Source organism: Furipterus horrens, unplaced genomic scaffold, assembly GCF_987537825.1.
Source record: "Furipterus horrens unplaced genomic scaffold, mFurHor1.1.pri manual_scaffold_5, whole genome shotgun sequence".
In the NCBI taxonomy this organism is placed as follows: Eukaryota; Metazoa; Chordata; class Mammalia; order Chiroptera; family Furipteridae; genus Furipterus; species Furipterus horrens.
Genome location: NW_028327175.1, coordinates 117,556,349 through 117,573,949, shown reverse-complemented (window position 1 = coordinate 117,573,949; position 17,601 = coordinate 117,556,349). Strand labels below are relative to the sequence as shown.

The following is a 17,601-nucleotide window of genomic DNA, read 5'->3' as shown; positions in this document are numbered from 1 at the left end:
TGGCTATCTTAAGGCTAGCTAATTAGCAACTTTAATTGCATCTGCCACCTTAATTCCCCTTTGCCATGTGTCCTGACATAGTCACAGGTTCTGCTGATTAGGATGTGGACATCTTTGGAGGGCCATAATTCTGCCAATCAGAGAGCTCTGCCCCTGAGTTACCATCTCAAAGAAAGGCAGACACCATAGCTGTAAGACCTTTTTATGCCTTCTGGTTTCTCCATGCTGGCCCTTTTTGACTCCCCAAATTGATCTGTAATAAAATGCTTAAAATGAAAAGGACCTGGGAGGAGTGAAAAACTGGGGATGTGGTATTTCAGTCCACAGCTAAGCTTGGGAGGAACTGAGCCTAAGGAAGGAGTCAGTATGGCCTCAGGAGAGAACAGGGCAGCCTGATCTCCTGAGGCCTGAGCCCAGGAAATGGGGAGTTGGGGAGGTGGGGGTAGGGAGACTCAGGTGCAGGTCTGGGTGGTGTGAGCACCCTGACTTATAAAATACATTGACATTCAGAACATCTGATGACCTCTAACACAGAACTGCTTTGGGTTCCAGCCTCTAGGAAAGAGAAAAGCTATATGCCAACCATACCCCTACATGGGGTTATCATATCTGTATGTTTCTACTGTTTCCATTAGGTTTAAGTCTTTTTATGGTTGTGATAATAGTAGGTGCTCAGTTAAGGCCACCCATTGTTGTGCTGGTTGGGGGTTTGGTTCTCACCTTCACAACTAATCTGCAGAAGAGCTAACAATATCCCCACTGAACATCTGGGACCACTGAGGCCCAGGCAGTTGAGCCACATAATTGGTGGCAAAGCTGAGATGGAACCCTGGCCTCCTTGGCTTCAAAGCCAGTATCTTTTCACAACATCACACCACCGACCAGGAAGTATCCTGCCTGCCTGCTCAGACACTGCTCTCTCATGGGGCTTTACCATGTTACCATACAGTCTCCATCATCATGACCTGTGTGACTGTCAACACTCTGAGGAAGGAAGCCATCGCTCCATAATCAGTCATTTCCTATTGCTGAAATTTTTGTGATCTTAAGAAAGCTACAGTAAACATATTTGTGCATGTGGATTTTCTCCCTCCTTCGGACAATTTCAGGGTTAAATTCTTATCAGGGAATCAGAGGGTTTAAGGTGTGGACCTTTGGGGATGGGCTGGGGCAAACACTGGACTAAATTTACCATGTGCTGCCAGTACCAGGGTCCCAGCCTTTCCATATTGCTTGGGGCCTTCATGTTTTTCTAACTGCTTTATGAGTCTTTTATATAACAAGTTCACTGAAAATGTTTTCTCCAGTTTTCTATTTGCTTTTAATATCAATACTTTGTCCTTGAAATCTGTTAGTCTTCTCCTCTCAGAACCTTTTTTTTTTTGTGGTTTCCAAGCTTGGGGAAATTGTCCACACAAGCTGAAGCTCTAGACCAGCCCCTGGGTCTCAGCAACCAGTTTCTCCTGCTGTTGATGTGGTTTCTCCTTATCTCCAGGGTGGGCGATCTGTCCAGAACCTCATTCGGGGGCCTCCTGCACCTCATCTTGCCTTGCTCATCTTAGTTCCTTTTCTGGATTTAAATCTTGTCCTGGAATGTTAGCCTGGTGACCGGCCCTGACACCAGCCTGTCCCTAAACACTGGCTGCACACATGTGGCCTCCTTCCTGCCTCCTGCCTGCCTGGTTCTCCATTTAAGGACATTCCTAGGTCTTCTCATCAAAACTTCTAACAAGCTCTGCCACCTGCAGGGCTGTGGAATCCCGTGTTCTCTTCAACACTCTGGATGCTATGGAACCTGCACTTGGGTCTCAGCCTGAAGGTGACGTCTAGTCCTGTTTCTTCTTGGCTATCTAGCTCGTTCTAAGCTGTGACCATGGGATAGACCAATACACACACTGACAGGGTATAGCTACCCAAGATCCAACTTCTACAAATGTTCCACTGACTCAATTAAAGTGCAGATTAATTACACAACCACAGAGTTTTAAAAAGCATATAAAACTGTAGGACTTCCGGCCAAGATGGAGGCTTAGACGGACACGCTAGGTCTCCCTCAACAACTATAGAGGAATACAACTACTTCAAAACAAAGGATAACTAGAAATTCCAGAAAATAAAGCTACACGGAAGCCCAACATATGAAGTTATAAACCAGCGGTGCCATTTGGGCAGGTAAGAGTTAAAGAAGGCAAAGCTGTTTGCGGAGCGGCCGGGCGGGGCGGCGAAAAATCCCAGAGGCAATCAAGCCCCTGGCGTGCGCGACTCCGGGCGCTGGGGAGAGCAGCCGCAGCATCGCCTTGAACAGTGAGGCCCAGGGGGGCGGGAGGACGGATCCCGGTCTCCTAGCTCAATAACTGTGTGAATCCATCTTGGACCCCCGCCCCCACAGAAAGCACCACAGGGCTGCGAAATAGGTCGCGGACAGGCAGGCACCAGCCGGTCGCTGATTTGTGACGCGTACGCAGGCACTGCCCCCTGCCCCCGACAGCCGGCCCAGGAAAACAAAACGCATCTGTCAAAATGTGGCAGACAAATATAGAGATCCCAGTGGCACAATTCACCAGACAGCAGATAGAGAACCTGACAGATGAACAGATAAGAAACCTGTCAGAGGCTCAGTTCTGGGCCATTGTTATCAGGTGGCTTACAGAATTCACAAAAGAGCAGGAAAAAGATATGAAAGAAGCGAAAAACTTTCATAACGAAAGGAACAAAACCACATACGAGACAGATGGTGAGGAATCCAGAGTCCATTTCAACAAACTGGAATATGGAGAAGGAACAAGCAGTCAACCAATGCAGCGAGAGGAAATGGCAAGCAACAATGAGAGGATCAGAAACCTCTGGGACAGCTATAAAAGGCCCAACATAAGAATCATTGGTTTGCCAGAGAATGAGGAAGATGAACTAGAACTTGAAAAATTGAGTGAAAATATAATAAAGGAGAACTTCCCAGACTTGGGGAAGGGAATAGACTTGCAGGTCCAAGAAGCAAGGAGAGTTCCCAAGAGACTGGACCCAGGGAGAACCACTCCAAGACACATTATAATCAAAATGTCAAAAATTAAAGATAAAGAGAGAATCTTAAAAGCAGCAAGAGAGAAGAAAAGAATTATGTACAAAGGGGTCCCAATTAGACTATCAGCTGACTTCTCAAGGGAAACCCTACAGGCAAGAAGGAACTGGCAAGAAATATTCAAAGTAATGAAAATCCAAAACCTACAACCACGAATACTCTATCCAGCGAAATTGTCATTCAGAATAGAAGGACAGAGAAAGTGTTTCCAGGACAAAATAAAACTGAAAGAGTTCATTAGATCCAAACCACTGTTATATGAGAAGTTAAAGGGACTGGTTTAAAAAACAGAAGCTAGGGAGATGAAACAAAGGCAAACGAAACAGGCAACGAGAGTGGAAAAGGAACTGTGGGTAAAGGAAACATAGTGGGGGGAGGTCAACAGGGAGGGGGAGTGGGGAGAGGGAGGGAGATGATATAGGAATTGGGGATCATGGTAGGAGGGAATGGAATAGACGGAGAGAGGTTGGGAGGAACTGTAAGCACAACTAATGGACATAATCTAAAAGGGGGGGACAACTGGAGGGAGGGGGCCACCGGGTGGAGGGGAGCAGAGGGAAGGGAAAGTGGCACAAATGTAATATTTTAATCAATAAAACACATTAAATCTGAAAAAAAAAAAGAAGAGCTTATAGTGACTCATGACAAGCCAGGGGAGGTGGATGCCTACCTAGGATGCTCCTGCGTCACTGGGAACTTTTGTCTTGACTAAAGGTGGCAGCTGAAAGAAGGTAAAAGACACTGGGGAACTGGCAAAAACGGCAGACACTAACACACCATAGGAAGGGCTGGATAGGAGGTCACATAGGAAGTTTCTGCCGAACATTTAAAATGAGGGTGGCATGAAAGAGAAGGGGTCTGGTCTGTAAGGGGGAAGATAGGTGGTCTGGTATGTAAGTGGGAAGCCATGTGGTTTGGATTAAGAGTGTGCCAGGAGGTCTGGAGTAAGAAAGAGAAGACCGCTGGGATGTCTGCCTGGAGAAGGTGGCAGCATTGCTGATGAAGACATGCAGGGACCCACCAAGCCAAGCATGGATTCGTGAGGGATGCTGGGAGCTGAACTGTGACCAGGAGTGCTGAGCTGCAGACTTCTCTGTTTTTTTTCTGAAAGGCAGTACCTCTGACTGATGTATTCTGAAACTGGCCTGGTTTGGCAAGGGGAGGCAGTATTATGTGTTTTGGGGTGTTTTAAAGGGAGTGAGACTTAACGGCAGAAATCTGCCATTCTAAATCTGTATAACCTTTAAATAAACAATCCCTTTCCCTTTTCACCAAAAAAAAAAAAAAAAGAAATGTCAAAGTACAATTTGCCAGTGTTTAGCTGTTCCTGGATAGCTGGATAGCACAGGAAGGCTAACAAAAGGGAATCCAGGTTCCCCAAACACTCAAGGGGAAGCTGAACCCTGATTCTGCTGCCAAATTTCTTGTGCTTTAAAGAGAAGGCTTGGGCTGGGTGCGCATCCAAGCCTCTTCCCTGAATTTCAATGTCTGCAGAGGATGAGCCACGAAGAACCAACTGACCTTCTGCTCCCAGGAGCGAGCATTTTCTGCATCTCCTTGGCTGACCTACATTGGCTCCAACCCCACCAATATACTGGGTAGGGCAAAAGTAGGTTTGCAGTTATTCACATGGAAAGTAATACAATAATTAATAAATAATAATACAAGAAAAAAAAAAAAAGCATATAAAACTGTATACAGCGGCAGCAAGGAAGAGAAGGAAAATGTAAAACCAAGTGCAAAGTATTCAATGCAAACTGAAGCTCCCTAAATCTGAAATATATATGCTTCAGTCAAGAGTATATGTCTTCTGAGAAATGGGTAGAAAACCTTTGCTGTTTTCAAAGATTATTTTAGCCTTACAGAAGACAGTTTTACTGGATGTTTTCTTCCTTCTCCTACAAAGAAGATCAAATATTACTAAAAAGTATTTCTGCAGAGAAATGCAAGGTGGTTTTTCCCAGGTGATTATCACCAGTCAGAGCCTTGGGTGGGTAACACGACTTGAAAGGTGCTTCTTACCAGGTTCTCCGCCATCAGGGGATGCAGGTTCCCTTGGTCCTGGGTTTGGGAAAAGTGGAAAAAGGGAAGTGGTGTGCCATCCTTCTGTCTCTTTCAAGAAAAAGGAGCCTGTCTGGGTCCACATGTAATTTCTTCGCGTGTAACTAAACCGTAAGTGATATTTCACCTATGGAAACAAAGAAAAAAACAATTGCTCTCAGGGATCCAGAAAAGGGAATAAACATCGGTATCAAATGAGGAAAGGGAACTCTGTTATTCTGTGCACTCACCACAGTCCCAGTCCACCCTCACCCCCTGCCAATGTCCACATGATCTCAGAATGTCAGAGCACATAGTCCTGCCCCGGGGCAGGGCCAGGAAGGGGGCGGACGGGGAGCTCCACAGGAGCACCTTGGGTGTTCTTTGCCACTTCTCTCTTGCCATCTACCTACATGAACTCTACACGTGAGGGCCCTCAAAATAATGCTAGAGGGATTTGATGGTTTCCCAGTCTTAATACCCTTGGGTATTTGTTTTTTGGTTTTAGATATATAACTGATATGCTAATGCCACATCTTATTTCAGTCCCAAGTATCTGCTGCTTTCTTACCTATCTTATTTGACTCTATCCAAAGAGGCCTAGAGAACAGCAACACCTTGTATGAAATGAGAGGACATAAAGGGGTCTAGAGTGACGGCTTATAGGCTGCTTTCTTCAAGCAGGTAAGGTTTCTAAATTGCTCTGGTCTGATGGGCTAAAACATCCCCAGGGCTCCCTCAGTGGGGACTGAGATGGCAATACTGGACCCAAAGGGAAAGTCAGCTATTTACTCCCAGGACGACAGAGTGCTCCTGTAGGCTGAATTAGGGGTGGCAAAGGTGGGGGCAAGGACCCGGCTTTGTGGGGCTGAGTCCTCACCGCCAGGGGCAGGGAGTCCTTGCTGTGGTTGAAGGTGTGCTCGAACACCACAGCAGCCAGCACATTGGAGGAGTGGTTGTCATACTTGATGTAGTCCTCAAAGTCCTTCTCCGAGGGAAAGCCACGAACTGTGAAGAACATTGGAGCTGAGTTGCCCAGTCGTCTGCCCCACTTGAAAAATCTGGACGATTCATTCATTTGCAGATATAAGACTGAAAACTTACAAGTTTCTCTAGGGTTGTGTAAACCTTTTCTAAGACTTGAGGAGGTTTTTGGCAGAGGCGTACTGCTGTGAAGGTGAGCAGAACCTCACAATCACAGCTGGCCCTGGGTTTCTGGTGAGACTGGAGGAAGGGCTGGCAGCAACGCCAAGTCCATAACACTCCTCTATGCGGGCGGCCACCCTGCGCTGGGTTCTACTGCCAGGGTTAGCTTCTCTTATAGCCATAGTGCTGCGCTTTAAAAATTTTAGTAGACACTAACATATAGCTTATTAAATGATTATCACCCAGACCCCATTTCATATAAAGGGCTTTACTGTAATCACTCACTGTGGGACCAAGGATCCTCCTGTAAGTGTTTGTGACACTGAACTGAACAAGCTGCAGGAGGTATGTGCCAAAGTCAACAGGAGAGAAAAAAGGAATTATATTTTTTATCCGGAAAGCAAAGAGCTAGAAGAGGTGACTAGCATGTGTTTACTGGGACTGTCCCTCAACAGGCTTTCTAATGGCTTTCTTAGAGCTGTCCTCCCAAAACCACACCTCAGAAAAGGTTCTTGGCACCATGCTCTCAAACTGCATCTTGCCCTTATAATTAAAGGGCTTCCTTTATGAGGCCACCCATTCCCACTGTGGGTAACTGGGTGCTGCTCAAGTTGTCACATGTCACTTCACTTGGCCCTCATAACTCTGGCACCCACTTTATAATAAGCTATGACACAGAGTTGGGTGATTTGCCCTGGTGACACGGCCAACAAGAGGAGAGACTAGGTCTGGAGAACGGCCTTGAGCCCCACAGAGAGGACCCACAGGACGCCTCACCTCTCATGTTGATCACCAATGCCCTTTTGGCCGTCTCTGTGATGGTCCTCACAGCATCGCTCCGGGAAGGGATATAGGCGAGCTCCCAGGCATCTCCCGGAGGAGGGAAGCTGAAGAACAGGGGCAGCTCCCGGATTGACTGGCTGGGGTATACGGTGGCCTTGGGCACATTCTCTGACTGGATCTTCAAACGAAGCCAAATCAGAATCCCAGAAAACAGCAACGGCAGAAGGAGTTCCAAGATCGTCACCAGGACCTTCCGCTTCTGGACGAGGAATGAAATCACATGCTGATGGATTGAGAGGCACTAGAGTGGGTTCATAGAGCCCCATCCCCTGGGGACACCCTCTCCTTCAGCTTCACTCCCGCCCTGAGCCCTTGCCACACAGTGGGTACGCACTTCTTCCTGCCATGCCCCCGAGAGTGGGACATACCTGCAAAGTGTAGTTCTTCCAGAGGAGGAGTGTCAGTTGTCTGAGCACCACCATCTTCTCACTGGGAGGGACCCTCAGCACTAGCTACAGACCAAAGATAGAAAGTTAGAATGTGCCATGAAAACGTGCTTTGTGTTTAGGGGAGCACAGGGGGAAGTGGGGAAGACTGAGTCCTTGGACACATACCCTCCTCTCCATGTTTCTCCTCACCTTCCTTTGCACTACCTTCACTCAAAATACCACGCATGAAAGAGAGATAACACTTCTCTTCCTTATGTTAAAAAAAGCACACTCTTTCAGGAAAGTGACCTGGTTTCTTCCCCAAACTTAAGATCAACAACAGGCTTTCATATGCAACGTGACTTCTAGAATGGTATTTATCGTTCGATAAATGCTATTCCCATGTTCTTTTAGTTCATATGAATGTCCAATTTCTTAGCAAAATATTCAGGTTGATGGAATTTCTCCCCCTGGCTGGCTTTACTTTAAACCAATGCATAACTAGTAAAAGGAAACTCAACTTAGTGTGCTGGCTTTGGGGGGGGCGGTGATTTTTGAGTTTGGAGAAGGATGTGGGGGGAGGGGAGGGAGAGGCCTGGGGTAGGGGCCCTCACTGGCCTTAGGGAGGCAGACACATGGGTGGGATGGTGGAGTGTGCTTTCCTGCCTTAAACCCTAAGGACCAGTTTTTTTCTGCTTTAACTTTGAGCATTGGTATGTGAGCCTCTACATGAGTGGTCATTTTCCTCCAGAGAAAATCTATCCTGTGTCACTATGAATGTTATATTGAAATCTGGCACATAACCTGGGAAAGTCTGCTGAGATCATCAAATGCAAGAGATAATAGAGACAAGAGTGGAGTTTTAGAAAGGCCTCTCTCAATTTAGGGAAACCCATTTCACTAGATTTCAGTTGTGAGAAGAGACAGCCCAGAGTTCATTAGATGCTTACCTGCTAGAGAAGAAGGTGGTCTGAATTAGCTCAGGAAGACCCCAAAATGCCCGGAACACGGAGGCACCACGTTCCAGAAGCTCCAGGCATGGAGGCTGAAGTGTGGACTGGGCTGCTCAGACCTAAGGTGGGCAGCAAGTGTGGCAGAGGAGGGGAGGCCCCAGGGAACTCCTGGTCACCGTCCACGCGCTGAGGATGCAGGTGGAGCAAGAAGAACCCTTCACAGCTCACAGTCCTTTAGGTGGGGAGAAAACTCCATGACTCACAGGGGAAGAGCTCTGAGTTCAATGAATTGGCTCCGTGTTCAGGCTGATACTAAGCCATTAAGTGGGTTAAGATCACACGGAAGACTCAGACAAACAGCTAGTCAATCATCCGTTAGTGAACACAAGCTAACACTACTGCCCAGAGGACCTGCCTTGAGACCCAGTGCATGGAGAGTGAGAGCTTATTTCTTTTTAAAATGGCTAGTTTCACTTTTGGCTTCAGTCAGTTGAAAATAATTTCCATTCAAGTCCCTTTTTAAAATTAAGCTCTTGATTTTTTTTTGGAAAAGTTGTGCTCAGCCCTGGCTGGTGTGGCTCAGTGGACTGAGCACCAGTCAGGGCACATGCCTGGGTTGCAGGTCAGGTTCCCAGTTGGAGACCTGAGATGTGAGAGAGGCAACCAATCAATGTTTCTCTTGCACATCGATGTTTCTCTCCCTCTCTTTCTCCCTTCCTACCTCTCTCTCCAAAAATAAATTAAAATTAAAAAAACTAAAAAATAAAAAAGGTTGTGTTCATATCTAATAGTTATTCAAAATTTATGCTTTAAAGGGTAGTCAATTATGTGTAGACAACACAACTGCAAGAAGTTACATATTAATTAATTTAAAGTATGGCTTTCAGTTAACCACATGGTTAAAATGTGAAGAAATTAAAGCTAAAATATAGTAAAAAGTGCTATTAAGTGGCAACATAATAAATTATCCTGATTCTTTTAAAATTAGCAAAGTAGAAAACTATCTTAAAAATCAGTTGTAGACAGATAATAAGAAAGCAGTAACTTAAATGATACTCATGGAGGCCTGAGATTTATTGAAGGTTTCTACAAGTGAGTTAGGCTAAGAGGGGGAAGACCGGGCTTCCAGCAGGGGCCAATCATTTCCTGGTCATCTGGCCTGGCCAAGATGAACTTTCTTCCTCTATCACAAGACGGGAATGCAAAAAAAGATCACAGTTCACAGAGATCTTCTGGTCAGAGAAGTTTTTGACTTCCTTTTATGGAAAACTCTGTCCAAGGAAGGACACATCACCATGCTTAATCCGCTCTCTCTTGGCCTGGGGGGAAAGAAGGTGGTGGTGGAGAAGAAAGACAGGTCTTACACCTTCCTATGAGGCCATACAACAGTATCTGGGAACTTACCTGAGTCCTGGGAGAGGTTCCTGGCTGCAGTCTTCCTCCGGTGCTACTGGAGGACTGGCCGAAAGGAGGCAGCCCTGTGCAGAGGGCTCTGGGGTGGGGCTGACAGGGTGACCTTGGAGATCAGGAGCACTGATGCCTCTTGGGACATCAGGAGGGGCCCAGGGCTCGCTGGCATGACTCTCTGGCACCTTTAGGCAAACAGAGGGCGCTAAAGCATAATTTGGAAAATAATTAAAAAACACCCCTCACCAAGTTAGAAAACCAAAGAGCAAAATAGATTGCAAGTATATTACTTAAAACAGAACAGATCCCATAACAAAGAAATGTGGATCTAGGAAAACAGAGACCAGATTGCAGGGATGGCTCTGCTCTCTCCTGCTACATTAAAAGATCAGAAGCTTTTATATTATATATACTTTTACACTTATACAGCCTCCCAATCCAGCTCTGGCTTCTGATATCATCACCCTTTTATAGGCAAAGAAACGAGGAGGAAAAATCTGGCCCAGAATCACACAGCAAAAAAACAGAGCCAGGATCTAAACCTCCCAGGCTGTGTTTTTAACCACTACACTACTACATCCTGTGTATCCAAAAAGCAGTGAACACCTTCATAAAATTTGAATATATTGCTCCCAGAACATAACATTAGAAATCAAAAGAAAAAATGTCCCTTGACACCACCACCTTAGTAAGTATTTTATTTCTGTCTTCCCATAGCATCCAGCTTGTTGCTTTGTACATGCCAGGCTTTACCCGAAGTCTCACTGACACTATACAGTACTTGCATCTGTTCTGTTTGAGTAAAAAAGAATTTAAAGGAGAAGATTCCCGGAATTACAAAATCGGGAAGGCTTTCTGGTTACAAAAGCAAATGTACACGAGAAAAGGAAGCTCAAGTTCCTTAAAACACTTGACCCTGGTGGCACCGAGAGTCCCCAGAAGCGGGTATGGCCTCAATCCAGAACCAGCCCAGGCAGGTTCTACTCCAAGGCAAACACTTGGCCACTAGCAAAGCTGCCACCTCCAAAGCCCCCACCTCCGCCCCTTAAGAGCAGATCTGAGAACTTCCCCTTGCAGAGGCTCACTTCACTTTTCTAGGGACAGAGCCAGGAAGGGAAGGGAAAGCTCCCCGCCACCCCCCTACTAAAAGGCTTGTTTGCTCACTGTTAAAACATTAAACATTACACTAATTGTTGAGTATTTCAATATTTGCTTTATAGCCAAGCAACTGAATTGGTCCAGAGTGAGTGCATACTGTGGTCTGCTAATTTCTGAGAAGTCTCTTGATGGCACGTAGAATTCCTCTAAAAATGTTTTTTCCATTAGCTTTCATTAGTTTAAGAGCTATGGGTTGTGCCAGTTCATGAGCACTCACGGCTATTCAGGGGCCCACCGCTCAGCAGCACTCCTTGGTACATGTTGAGGAGTCCAGACACCTCCATTGTTTAAATTTGTAGGTTTCTTCACTATGGGCTTAAATATGTCCTCTAATTTCTATAAGCCCGTGCCAAGAAAACAAAAACAAAAAATGTTTTATTTCTGCATATATGGAACAGAATGGTGTTAATGCTTCTAGAGAGGCCATTACTGAGTGGGCCTTGAAACCAGCGAGCAGAAGTGGACAGGGCACACACCCCATTATGTCACAAGTTCCTGTCATATCTCAGGCTCAGTACATCTCCTTCCATGGAAGCCTAAGTCTGCATAGGTCTGGAGGGAGGCATGAGTGAGAAGGAAGAGGTCTCAATAAAGCCAGAGACTACCTCCTAAAGTCAGGCAAAGAACAGACAACCATAGTGGTTGTCCATGGTGCTGGCCAGGACTCGGTACATTTCCTGAGGACCAAGGTAGGTGAGGACCCATCCCAGCTAGGAAAGCACTTTCTTATCAACATGGGAGTCCACAACAGTCAGCAGCATTAAAGGTCTACATGTGTACACACTGAAGAAGTAATGACAGGTACTTAATTTTTGCTGTTAGAATCTGTGGCTTTTCAGGATACACAAGACAAAAAAGCATTTATTTATCCAATAAACATTTGGCAAGTACTCACTGTGTGATGGGCAATTGTACCAGGTACTAAAGATTTTAAAATAAAAATCCCAGTGTTCTTAATCCAAGGAGTTCATAGTCTGTGAATGTTGTCATGTGCTGTAATTGCTAAAACTGAAGCCTTATAAAAGCATCATGAAATTCTGGAGAAGACCAAGTTTGGGGTGTGTGTGTGTAAGAGGGATCTGGGAAGGCCCCCAGGAGGAGGTTACATGAGAGACTGATCTCAAGTTTCTTGTTAGTTGGGGTGGGAGGGCATTACAAGATTGTAGAGAAGTGAAAGAGTGTGTATGGGGAATGGCAAATAGTTTGGAGTGGTGGGGAGGGAGCAGCAGGGAATGAGCCAGAAAGGGAAGCCAATCAGGGCTTGGATACTGTGCCAAGAATGGAGCTGGGGTGGGGCGTGGAGGGAGAGGGTGTCCCAATGTGCAGTAATGCTGCTTGAGGGTGTGTTTTTTCTTAATCTTTACCCAGTATGTGATCTTTTTCTGGGGGGTGGAATGCACAATAAATATGTGAAAATGTCTAATTCAATGGATTCTGCAGATGAAATGTCCAAATATCAATAAACATTGTAAAAACAGGCTGAAACTAGCAAACACTTTTAGAGAGTATGGTTCTCCGCCAGTGAACCCCACTATTGGTCTAAGTGGGGTGAGCAAGATGATCTGCTGCTGGAGTGATGGAACAGTGAGAAATTTTACTTATAAGTATTTTCCTTTAAAAATTAGGAAAAATATTGGCTTTAATATTTAGTATATGGGCAGACCCTGGCACCTCTCTTGGCCTATGTCAGCAGCCGTGGCATCCTGATGAAGGAGGACAGGTTCTGTGACATGAGGGTGATGGCAGGCCCTTGCCTGCTAGTTTACTTTAAGCCTCTCAGATATGTTGGAGTTTATATGTTTAAGATATGGTTGTAGTCAATTAAAAACTAAAACAAAAATAAGACACTCAAAGTAACACAATATTTTGTAGTGACTCAGGAACAACTTTGAAGATCTTTTGTGACACAGAGGTTACTGGTTGTTTTGTGATTAAGAACTGAAGGAGGAAATTCACATTTTCTTTCATGGGAAGTTCCAAATTCAGAGAACTTTTTCCTTTCTTTTTTCAAGGGCAAATGACTGCAGCAGTGTGTTAGCTAGCTTATTTTTTTTTAAGCCAACATACACAAATAGGTCCCTTCAAGGAAAAGGTGACAATGTGTGAGAGTTATGTGCTTACACAATAATCTGTGCCAAGAACAGATGGATGTTTGAAGATGTTTCTACAATTGTGTGCTTGTGTTGCCAAGGATGCGTCAAGAGCACCATCTACACGGACACCTACACCTGTACATGAAAAACTTTGGGAACCAGATTTCCAGCTTCCCTGATAACCCATAAACATTTATCAGGCCAAATTCAAGAACCCTTGCATGATTGGTGAGTGAATTTAAAAACAAGTACTGGACTCATGGCACAGTCTCTGTGTCTTCAGGAGGTGTTTACCTGTAAACACCATGCACCACAAGAACCAGGAACTGAAATAAACAGGACACAGAACCAGACCTTCAAATGCTGGGACATATATAATATTTCATCATTTTATAAATGAGATGTAGACTTGATTACATGGCTTTCTTTTAAAAAGAGCATATGCTGGTATGATAGATTTTGTACCATTAGTATATTGACAAAATTTAATTGTGGTCACTTTTCCTCTCATCCCTTTAAAGGCTCTCTGTTTGTGTATATAGGATGGGACAAAAGTAGGTTTACAGTTGTGAGTATGAGAAACACTGAGTTTATTCTTGTATTATTATTTATTAATTATTGTATTATTTTCCATATGAACAACCATAAATCTACTTTTGTCCCACCTTGTATTTCTATGTCCATAATACTTAAGACAATAGCATATGGCTATAACTTATAAATAAATATAATATATGGAGGAGTGCATGCTCAAATTCTTTTATATAAGAAGATGCACAAGAAAAACGTTTTTAGACAACTTATTTATACAAATGGTCCTGGCATAGATGAGGTGGAAAGAAATCCATAAGGCTTAGTCACTGTCTGAGAACACTCCCCTCCAGGTCATTCCAGGCTGGGTTTGAGGCTGTGGTCATTTGCATTCAGAAGCTCAGGAGGAGACCTAGTGTGCTGGTCTCACACTCAACACCACCAGCAGCTCCGTTCAGGGTTGGGAGTGTCCATCTCCTCAGGATTACATGGTTCTGAGTTTACACTAAAGCTTCTGGTGGGAGTTGGTAGGGTATGTTTTTGCCAAAGATGTGTTCCGAAGGTTATTGGAAGAGAGTTCTACAAAATCTGTGCTGCTGCCTGCTTTTTTCTAAACCCTGCTGTGGCCTCAGTCCCATTCCCAGCCCTGCTAGCCCATCTGCCTCTTTAGGTGTAGAAAATGAGGTAATGAGGCAACTGAGAAGCTCCAGGGAGAGGTAAGCATAGGTCTTCTGTAAGGAGCAAGGCAGCAAACTCATTACTCAGCTCCTGCAAAGGTTCGTACATGCTTGTTGATTCCAAATCTCTTCAAACGTGCAAATAACTCTATGCTATTCTTACACTGCCCCCAGAAGTATAAGGGACTGACACACCTTATACTTCTCCATGGGTGTCTGGGAGTTCTGTGGGTTTGCCTGCTTAGAATATCACCCACCATATCTATCCCCACCTTTTGAAATTCTATACTTTCTCCGCCCAGTACTAGCTCCTCTGTGAAGCAGCCAGCCACTGATAACCCTGGTTTATAAGTTCTTCATCCTAGCTGCACAGCAGAATCTTCTGGGGGTGCTTTAAGACAGACACTGACCTCTGAGGCCTACCCCTGGAGATTCTGGGCCCTGCTCTGGGCATGAGACTCTTCCCAAAGCGAGTCTAACATGCAGCCAGAGTTGAGATCTCCTCTTGTTGCAAGCCATTCCTCCTCCACTGCGGACACCTTCAGCAGCTTTTCTTATTCTGTCTTATGTCACAGTTACTTGTGAATAAATCACCTTTTTAACTCCACCGTAAGGTCCCCAAGAGCAGGAGCCATGTCCAGTAAGTCTGTCAGTCATTCACAGAACCTTGCCCATCATTCTCCCTAGAGTTCTAGAATGCTTTCCCCTCAACAGACTCAATAGCAGAGTCTACTGCCATCTCAGGAAGCAGGTCTGGAGAAGAAACTGTTAACTAGGGAGTATTACCTGGGCCTTCCCAGTTGAGAATAAGTCAAAACAGGTTCCTATGAGACTGCCTGGCACATGCACCATGGAAGGCTAGCATCACTTTAAAAAACAATTTGACCTAACCTCTCTTGTTTGAAAGGTTGTCTCATCAAAATGGTGGTAGATCACCTTAAAGAGGGAATGATGCTATCCTGATTGTCAGATATAATAAGTGCTCAATTAAAATTTTTTTTCTAAGAAGTTAAAAAAAGGCAAGGAGAGATTCTCAGGGCATCCATTTTTACCTATTTTTCATTTCTCTTACATTTCCCATGATGCAAACTTCCTAGAGGAAAACAGCCTTCATCTTTACCAGTTTACAAAAGGCAGCATCAAAGTGTACTGAATCAAATGATATAGTTGCTCAGGAGAAAAAAGCATAACTCTTTCACTTGCACCTCACAGCCATCCCTTCAACAACCGTTTCTAAGTGCCTGTCATGGGCCAGGCACTGGCTATGTGCTGGGAGTGAAAGCCTGACAAGAACCAATCTGTGCCTTCAGGGAGCTCACAGTTCAGGAAGCAAAGGGGTAAATAAACAGAAATAACCCTATAAGGTGACAGCTTTAATTAAACCAACCAGGTCCAAGGAAGTGAGGAGAGGGCATGCATTCATTCATGTACCAAAAATGCACCAAATGTACACCTGCCCTAAGCACTCCTGCAGTAGACAGGCCCTGCCCTCATTAAGCTTATAGTGTACTCTGTGAGAGCAAATACCCGTGTAAACACAAATTCATACCAAATCCAGCCTGACCATGGACACCAGACGTTATACTTAGGGTTGTTGCAGGCCCCTCGGCCTAGACCAGAAGCTCCCTTCCTGCTGTCCCTTCCACAACTCCTACCACTAACAGTGGACCGCTGGACCCCCACTGGACCCCCACTGGACCCCGTTCTGGGACTGAGGGGTTGGGAACAAGGCGGACTCCGGTATGGGTAAGGATTCCCATCCACCCTGGCATTCTACACCGAGAGTGAGCCAGCAGCCTCCTGGGAGGCCCTGCCTTGGCTCCCCAGCCTGGGACGCAGAAGGCGCTGAGTGCCTGCTGGATGAAAGCGGGCGGGTCTTATCTCTACTGGGCACAAAGGATTCCACAGTAATTCTATCTCCCGGAAGGTTTAAGTTTCTCCCAGGGCAACCGGCTTCAGAGACCTGCCTGAGGGGATGGGGACACGCCCAGAGGCTGGAGTGGTGGAGAAACTTTAGTCAGGGAGGCCTGGCGCTGCGGGGAGATGCACCTGCTGGGCCCGTGCGGAGCAGCATGGGCGGAGCGAGGACTGTGCAGGTTGGCGGAGGTCCCGGACATGTCGGCTGCGGCTGGGGGTGGCTGGGGCGGGGAAGCGGGCGCGTGGTGGGTCCCGACTACACTCACCGACCCTTGGTACCGGGGCGGGGGCGTCCGGCACGCTGCCCTCTCGAGGGGTCCACTCCTACAGCTCCCGCCTCCGTTCCCGCCTCGCGGAGGCCGCCTGTGCTGACAGATGCTAGGCCGCCGCCACTGCGGGGAGGGGGCACCTGCGACCAGTGACAGGCAAAAACACCTGGCAGCTCAGGATCCTGCAGGGGGCGCGCAGTACAACTCGCGCATGCGCAGTGGGCGGCCCCTGCAGGTGCCCTCCGCCCAGACACGCCACCCCTCTCGCGCCTGCGCAGTGCCAGGCGCGCAGAGCTAAGGCTGAAGGAGGCGCTGGACATCCAGAGCCAGCGAGGATTGGGACACAGCAGAATCGTGTTGTCCAAGGTGCTGTGAAGCTGCAGACGCAGCCCTCGCCGGAACCTTGACCTTCGTTGGCCTTCTTCCATTTCCTCTTGTTGGGTGCAGTGCCCCGTCTCTTCACAGAGAGGGTGTGGGCCTCACCCTTGGTGGGCATCCCCTCTCTTGCGTAGGGAACCCAGTCCGACATGGTGTTGACCCAGGCTGGGGCGGACGAGGCCCTGGGAGGGTGAGGAACTGTCTGGAAAACGGTCATTGGGGTAGGGCCGGAAGGCCGGGCATCTTAGGATGTGACTATGGTAACCTGGCACAGTTCAAAAGGGTGGGGAAGCCAGACGGTCCGAGATCGGGTTGGAGTCACCTCAGGCAGGATAGTCACAGGTTATGTTTGGGGCCAAGTTGGGGTCACCTTGGGTGAGGAGGGTCCCGAATCTGGATTGAGGTCAACTTAGGCAAGAGGGTCAAGGATCGGGTTGGACCAAAGGGTGGCGAAGTCAGGTCAGAGTCCCTTGGCAATGATAGGTTCCTGAGGCAGGGGCAGAGATCACCTGTGCGGAAAGGGGTCGCTGGACAGTGACAAGGCCACCTGTGGCTGAGAGTGTTCCGAGGCCTGGTTGAGGTCACCTGGGGCTGGAGGGTCTCATGGCATGGGTGGGGGGTCGGGTAAGGGTAGCCTGGGCTGGATTGTTGACGGCATGGGGCCAGCAGTCACTGCGGCCTGGTCTACTAGAGTCTGGGTCACCAGCAACTTGAGGACACTGAGGATCCTCCAGGGGCCCGAGGC

At 46.7% G+C, this 17,601-nt stretch overlaps 1 protein-coding gene across 3 annotated transcripts in view; it reads right to left on the bottom strand.

The window, feature by feature from the left end:
* Window positions 1-16,678, bottom strand: part of ABCA3 (ATP binding cassette subfamily A member 3) — a 52,173-nt gene extending 35,495 nt beyond the window's left edge. The window contains exons 1-7 of one of the 3 annotated variants that reach the window (XM_090277206.1): window positions 16,476-16,678; window positions 9,831-10,018; window positions 8,424-8,658; window positions 7,474-7,557; window positions 7,040-7,304; window positions 5,997-6,124; window positions 5,099-5,264 (exon numbers count right to left, since the gene is read on the bottom strand). In XM_090277206.1, the coding sequence (XP_090133332.1) occupies window positions 5,099-5,264; window positions 5,997-6,124; window positions 7,040-7,304; window positions 7,474-7,527 (613 nt within the window). In that variant the 5' untranslated portion in view covers window positions 7,528-7,557; window positions 8,424-8,658; window positions 9,831-10,018; window positions 16,476-16,678. Of the gene's footprint in view, window positions 1-5,098; window positions 5,265-5,996; window positions 6,125-7,039; window positions 7,305-7,473; window positions 7,558-8,423; window positions 8,659-9,830; window positions 10,063-16,475 lie in introns of those variants that run through there. The other 2 variants (XM_090277208.1, XM_090277207.1) reach the window with 2 other exon arrangements.
* Between the last annotated feature and the right edge of the window lie 923 nt (window positions 16,679-17,601).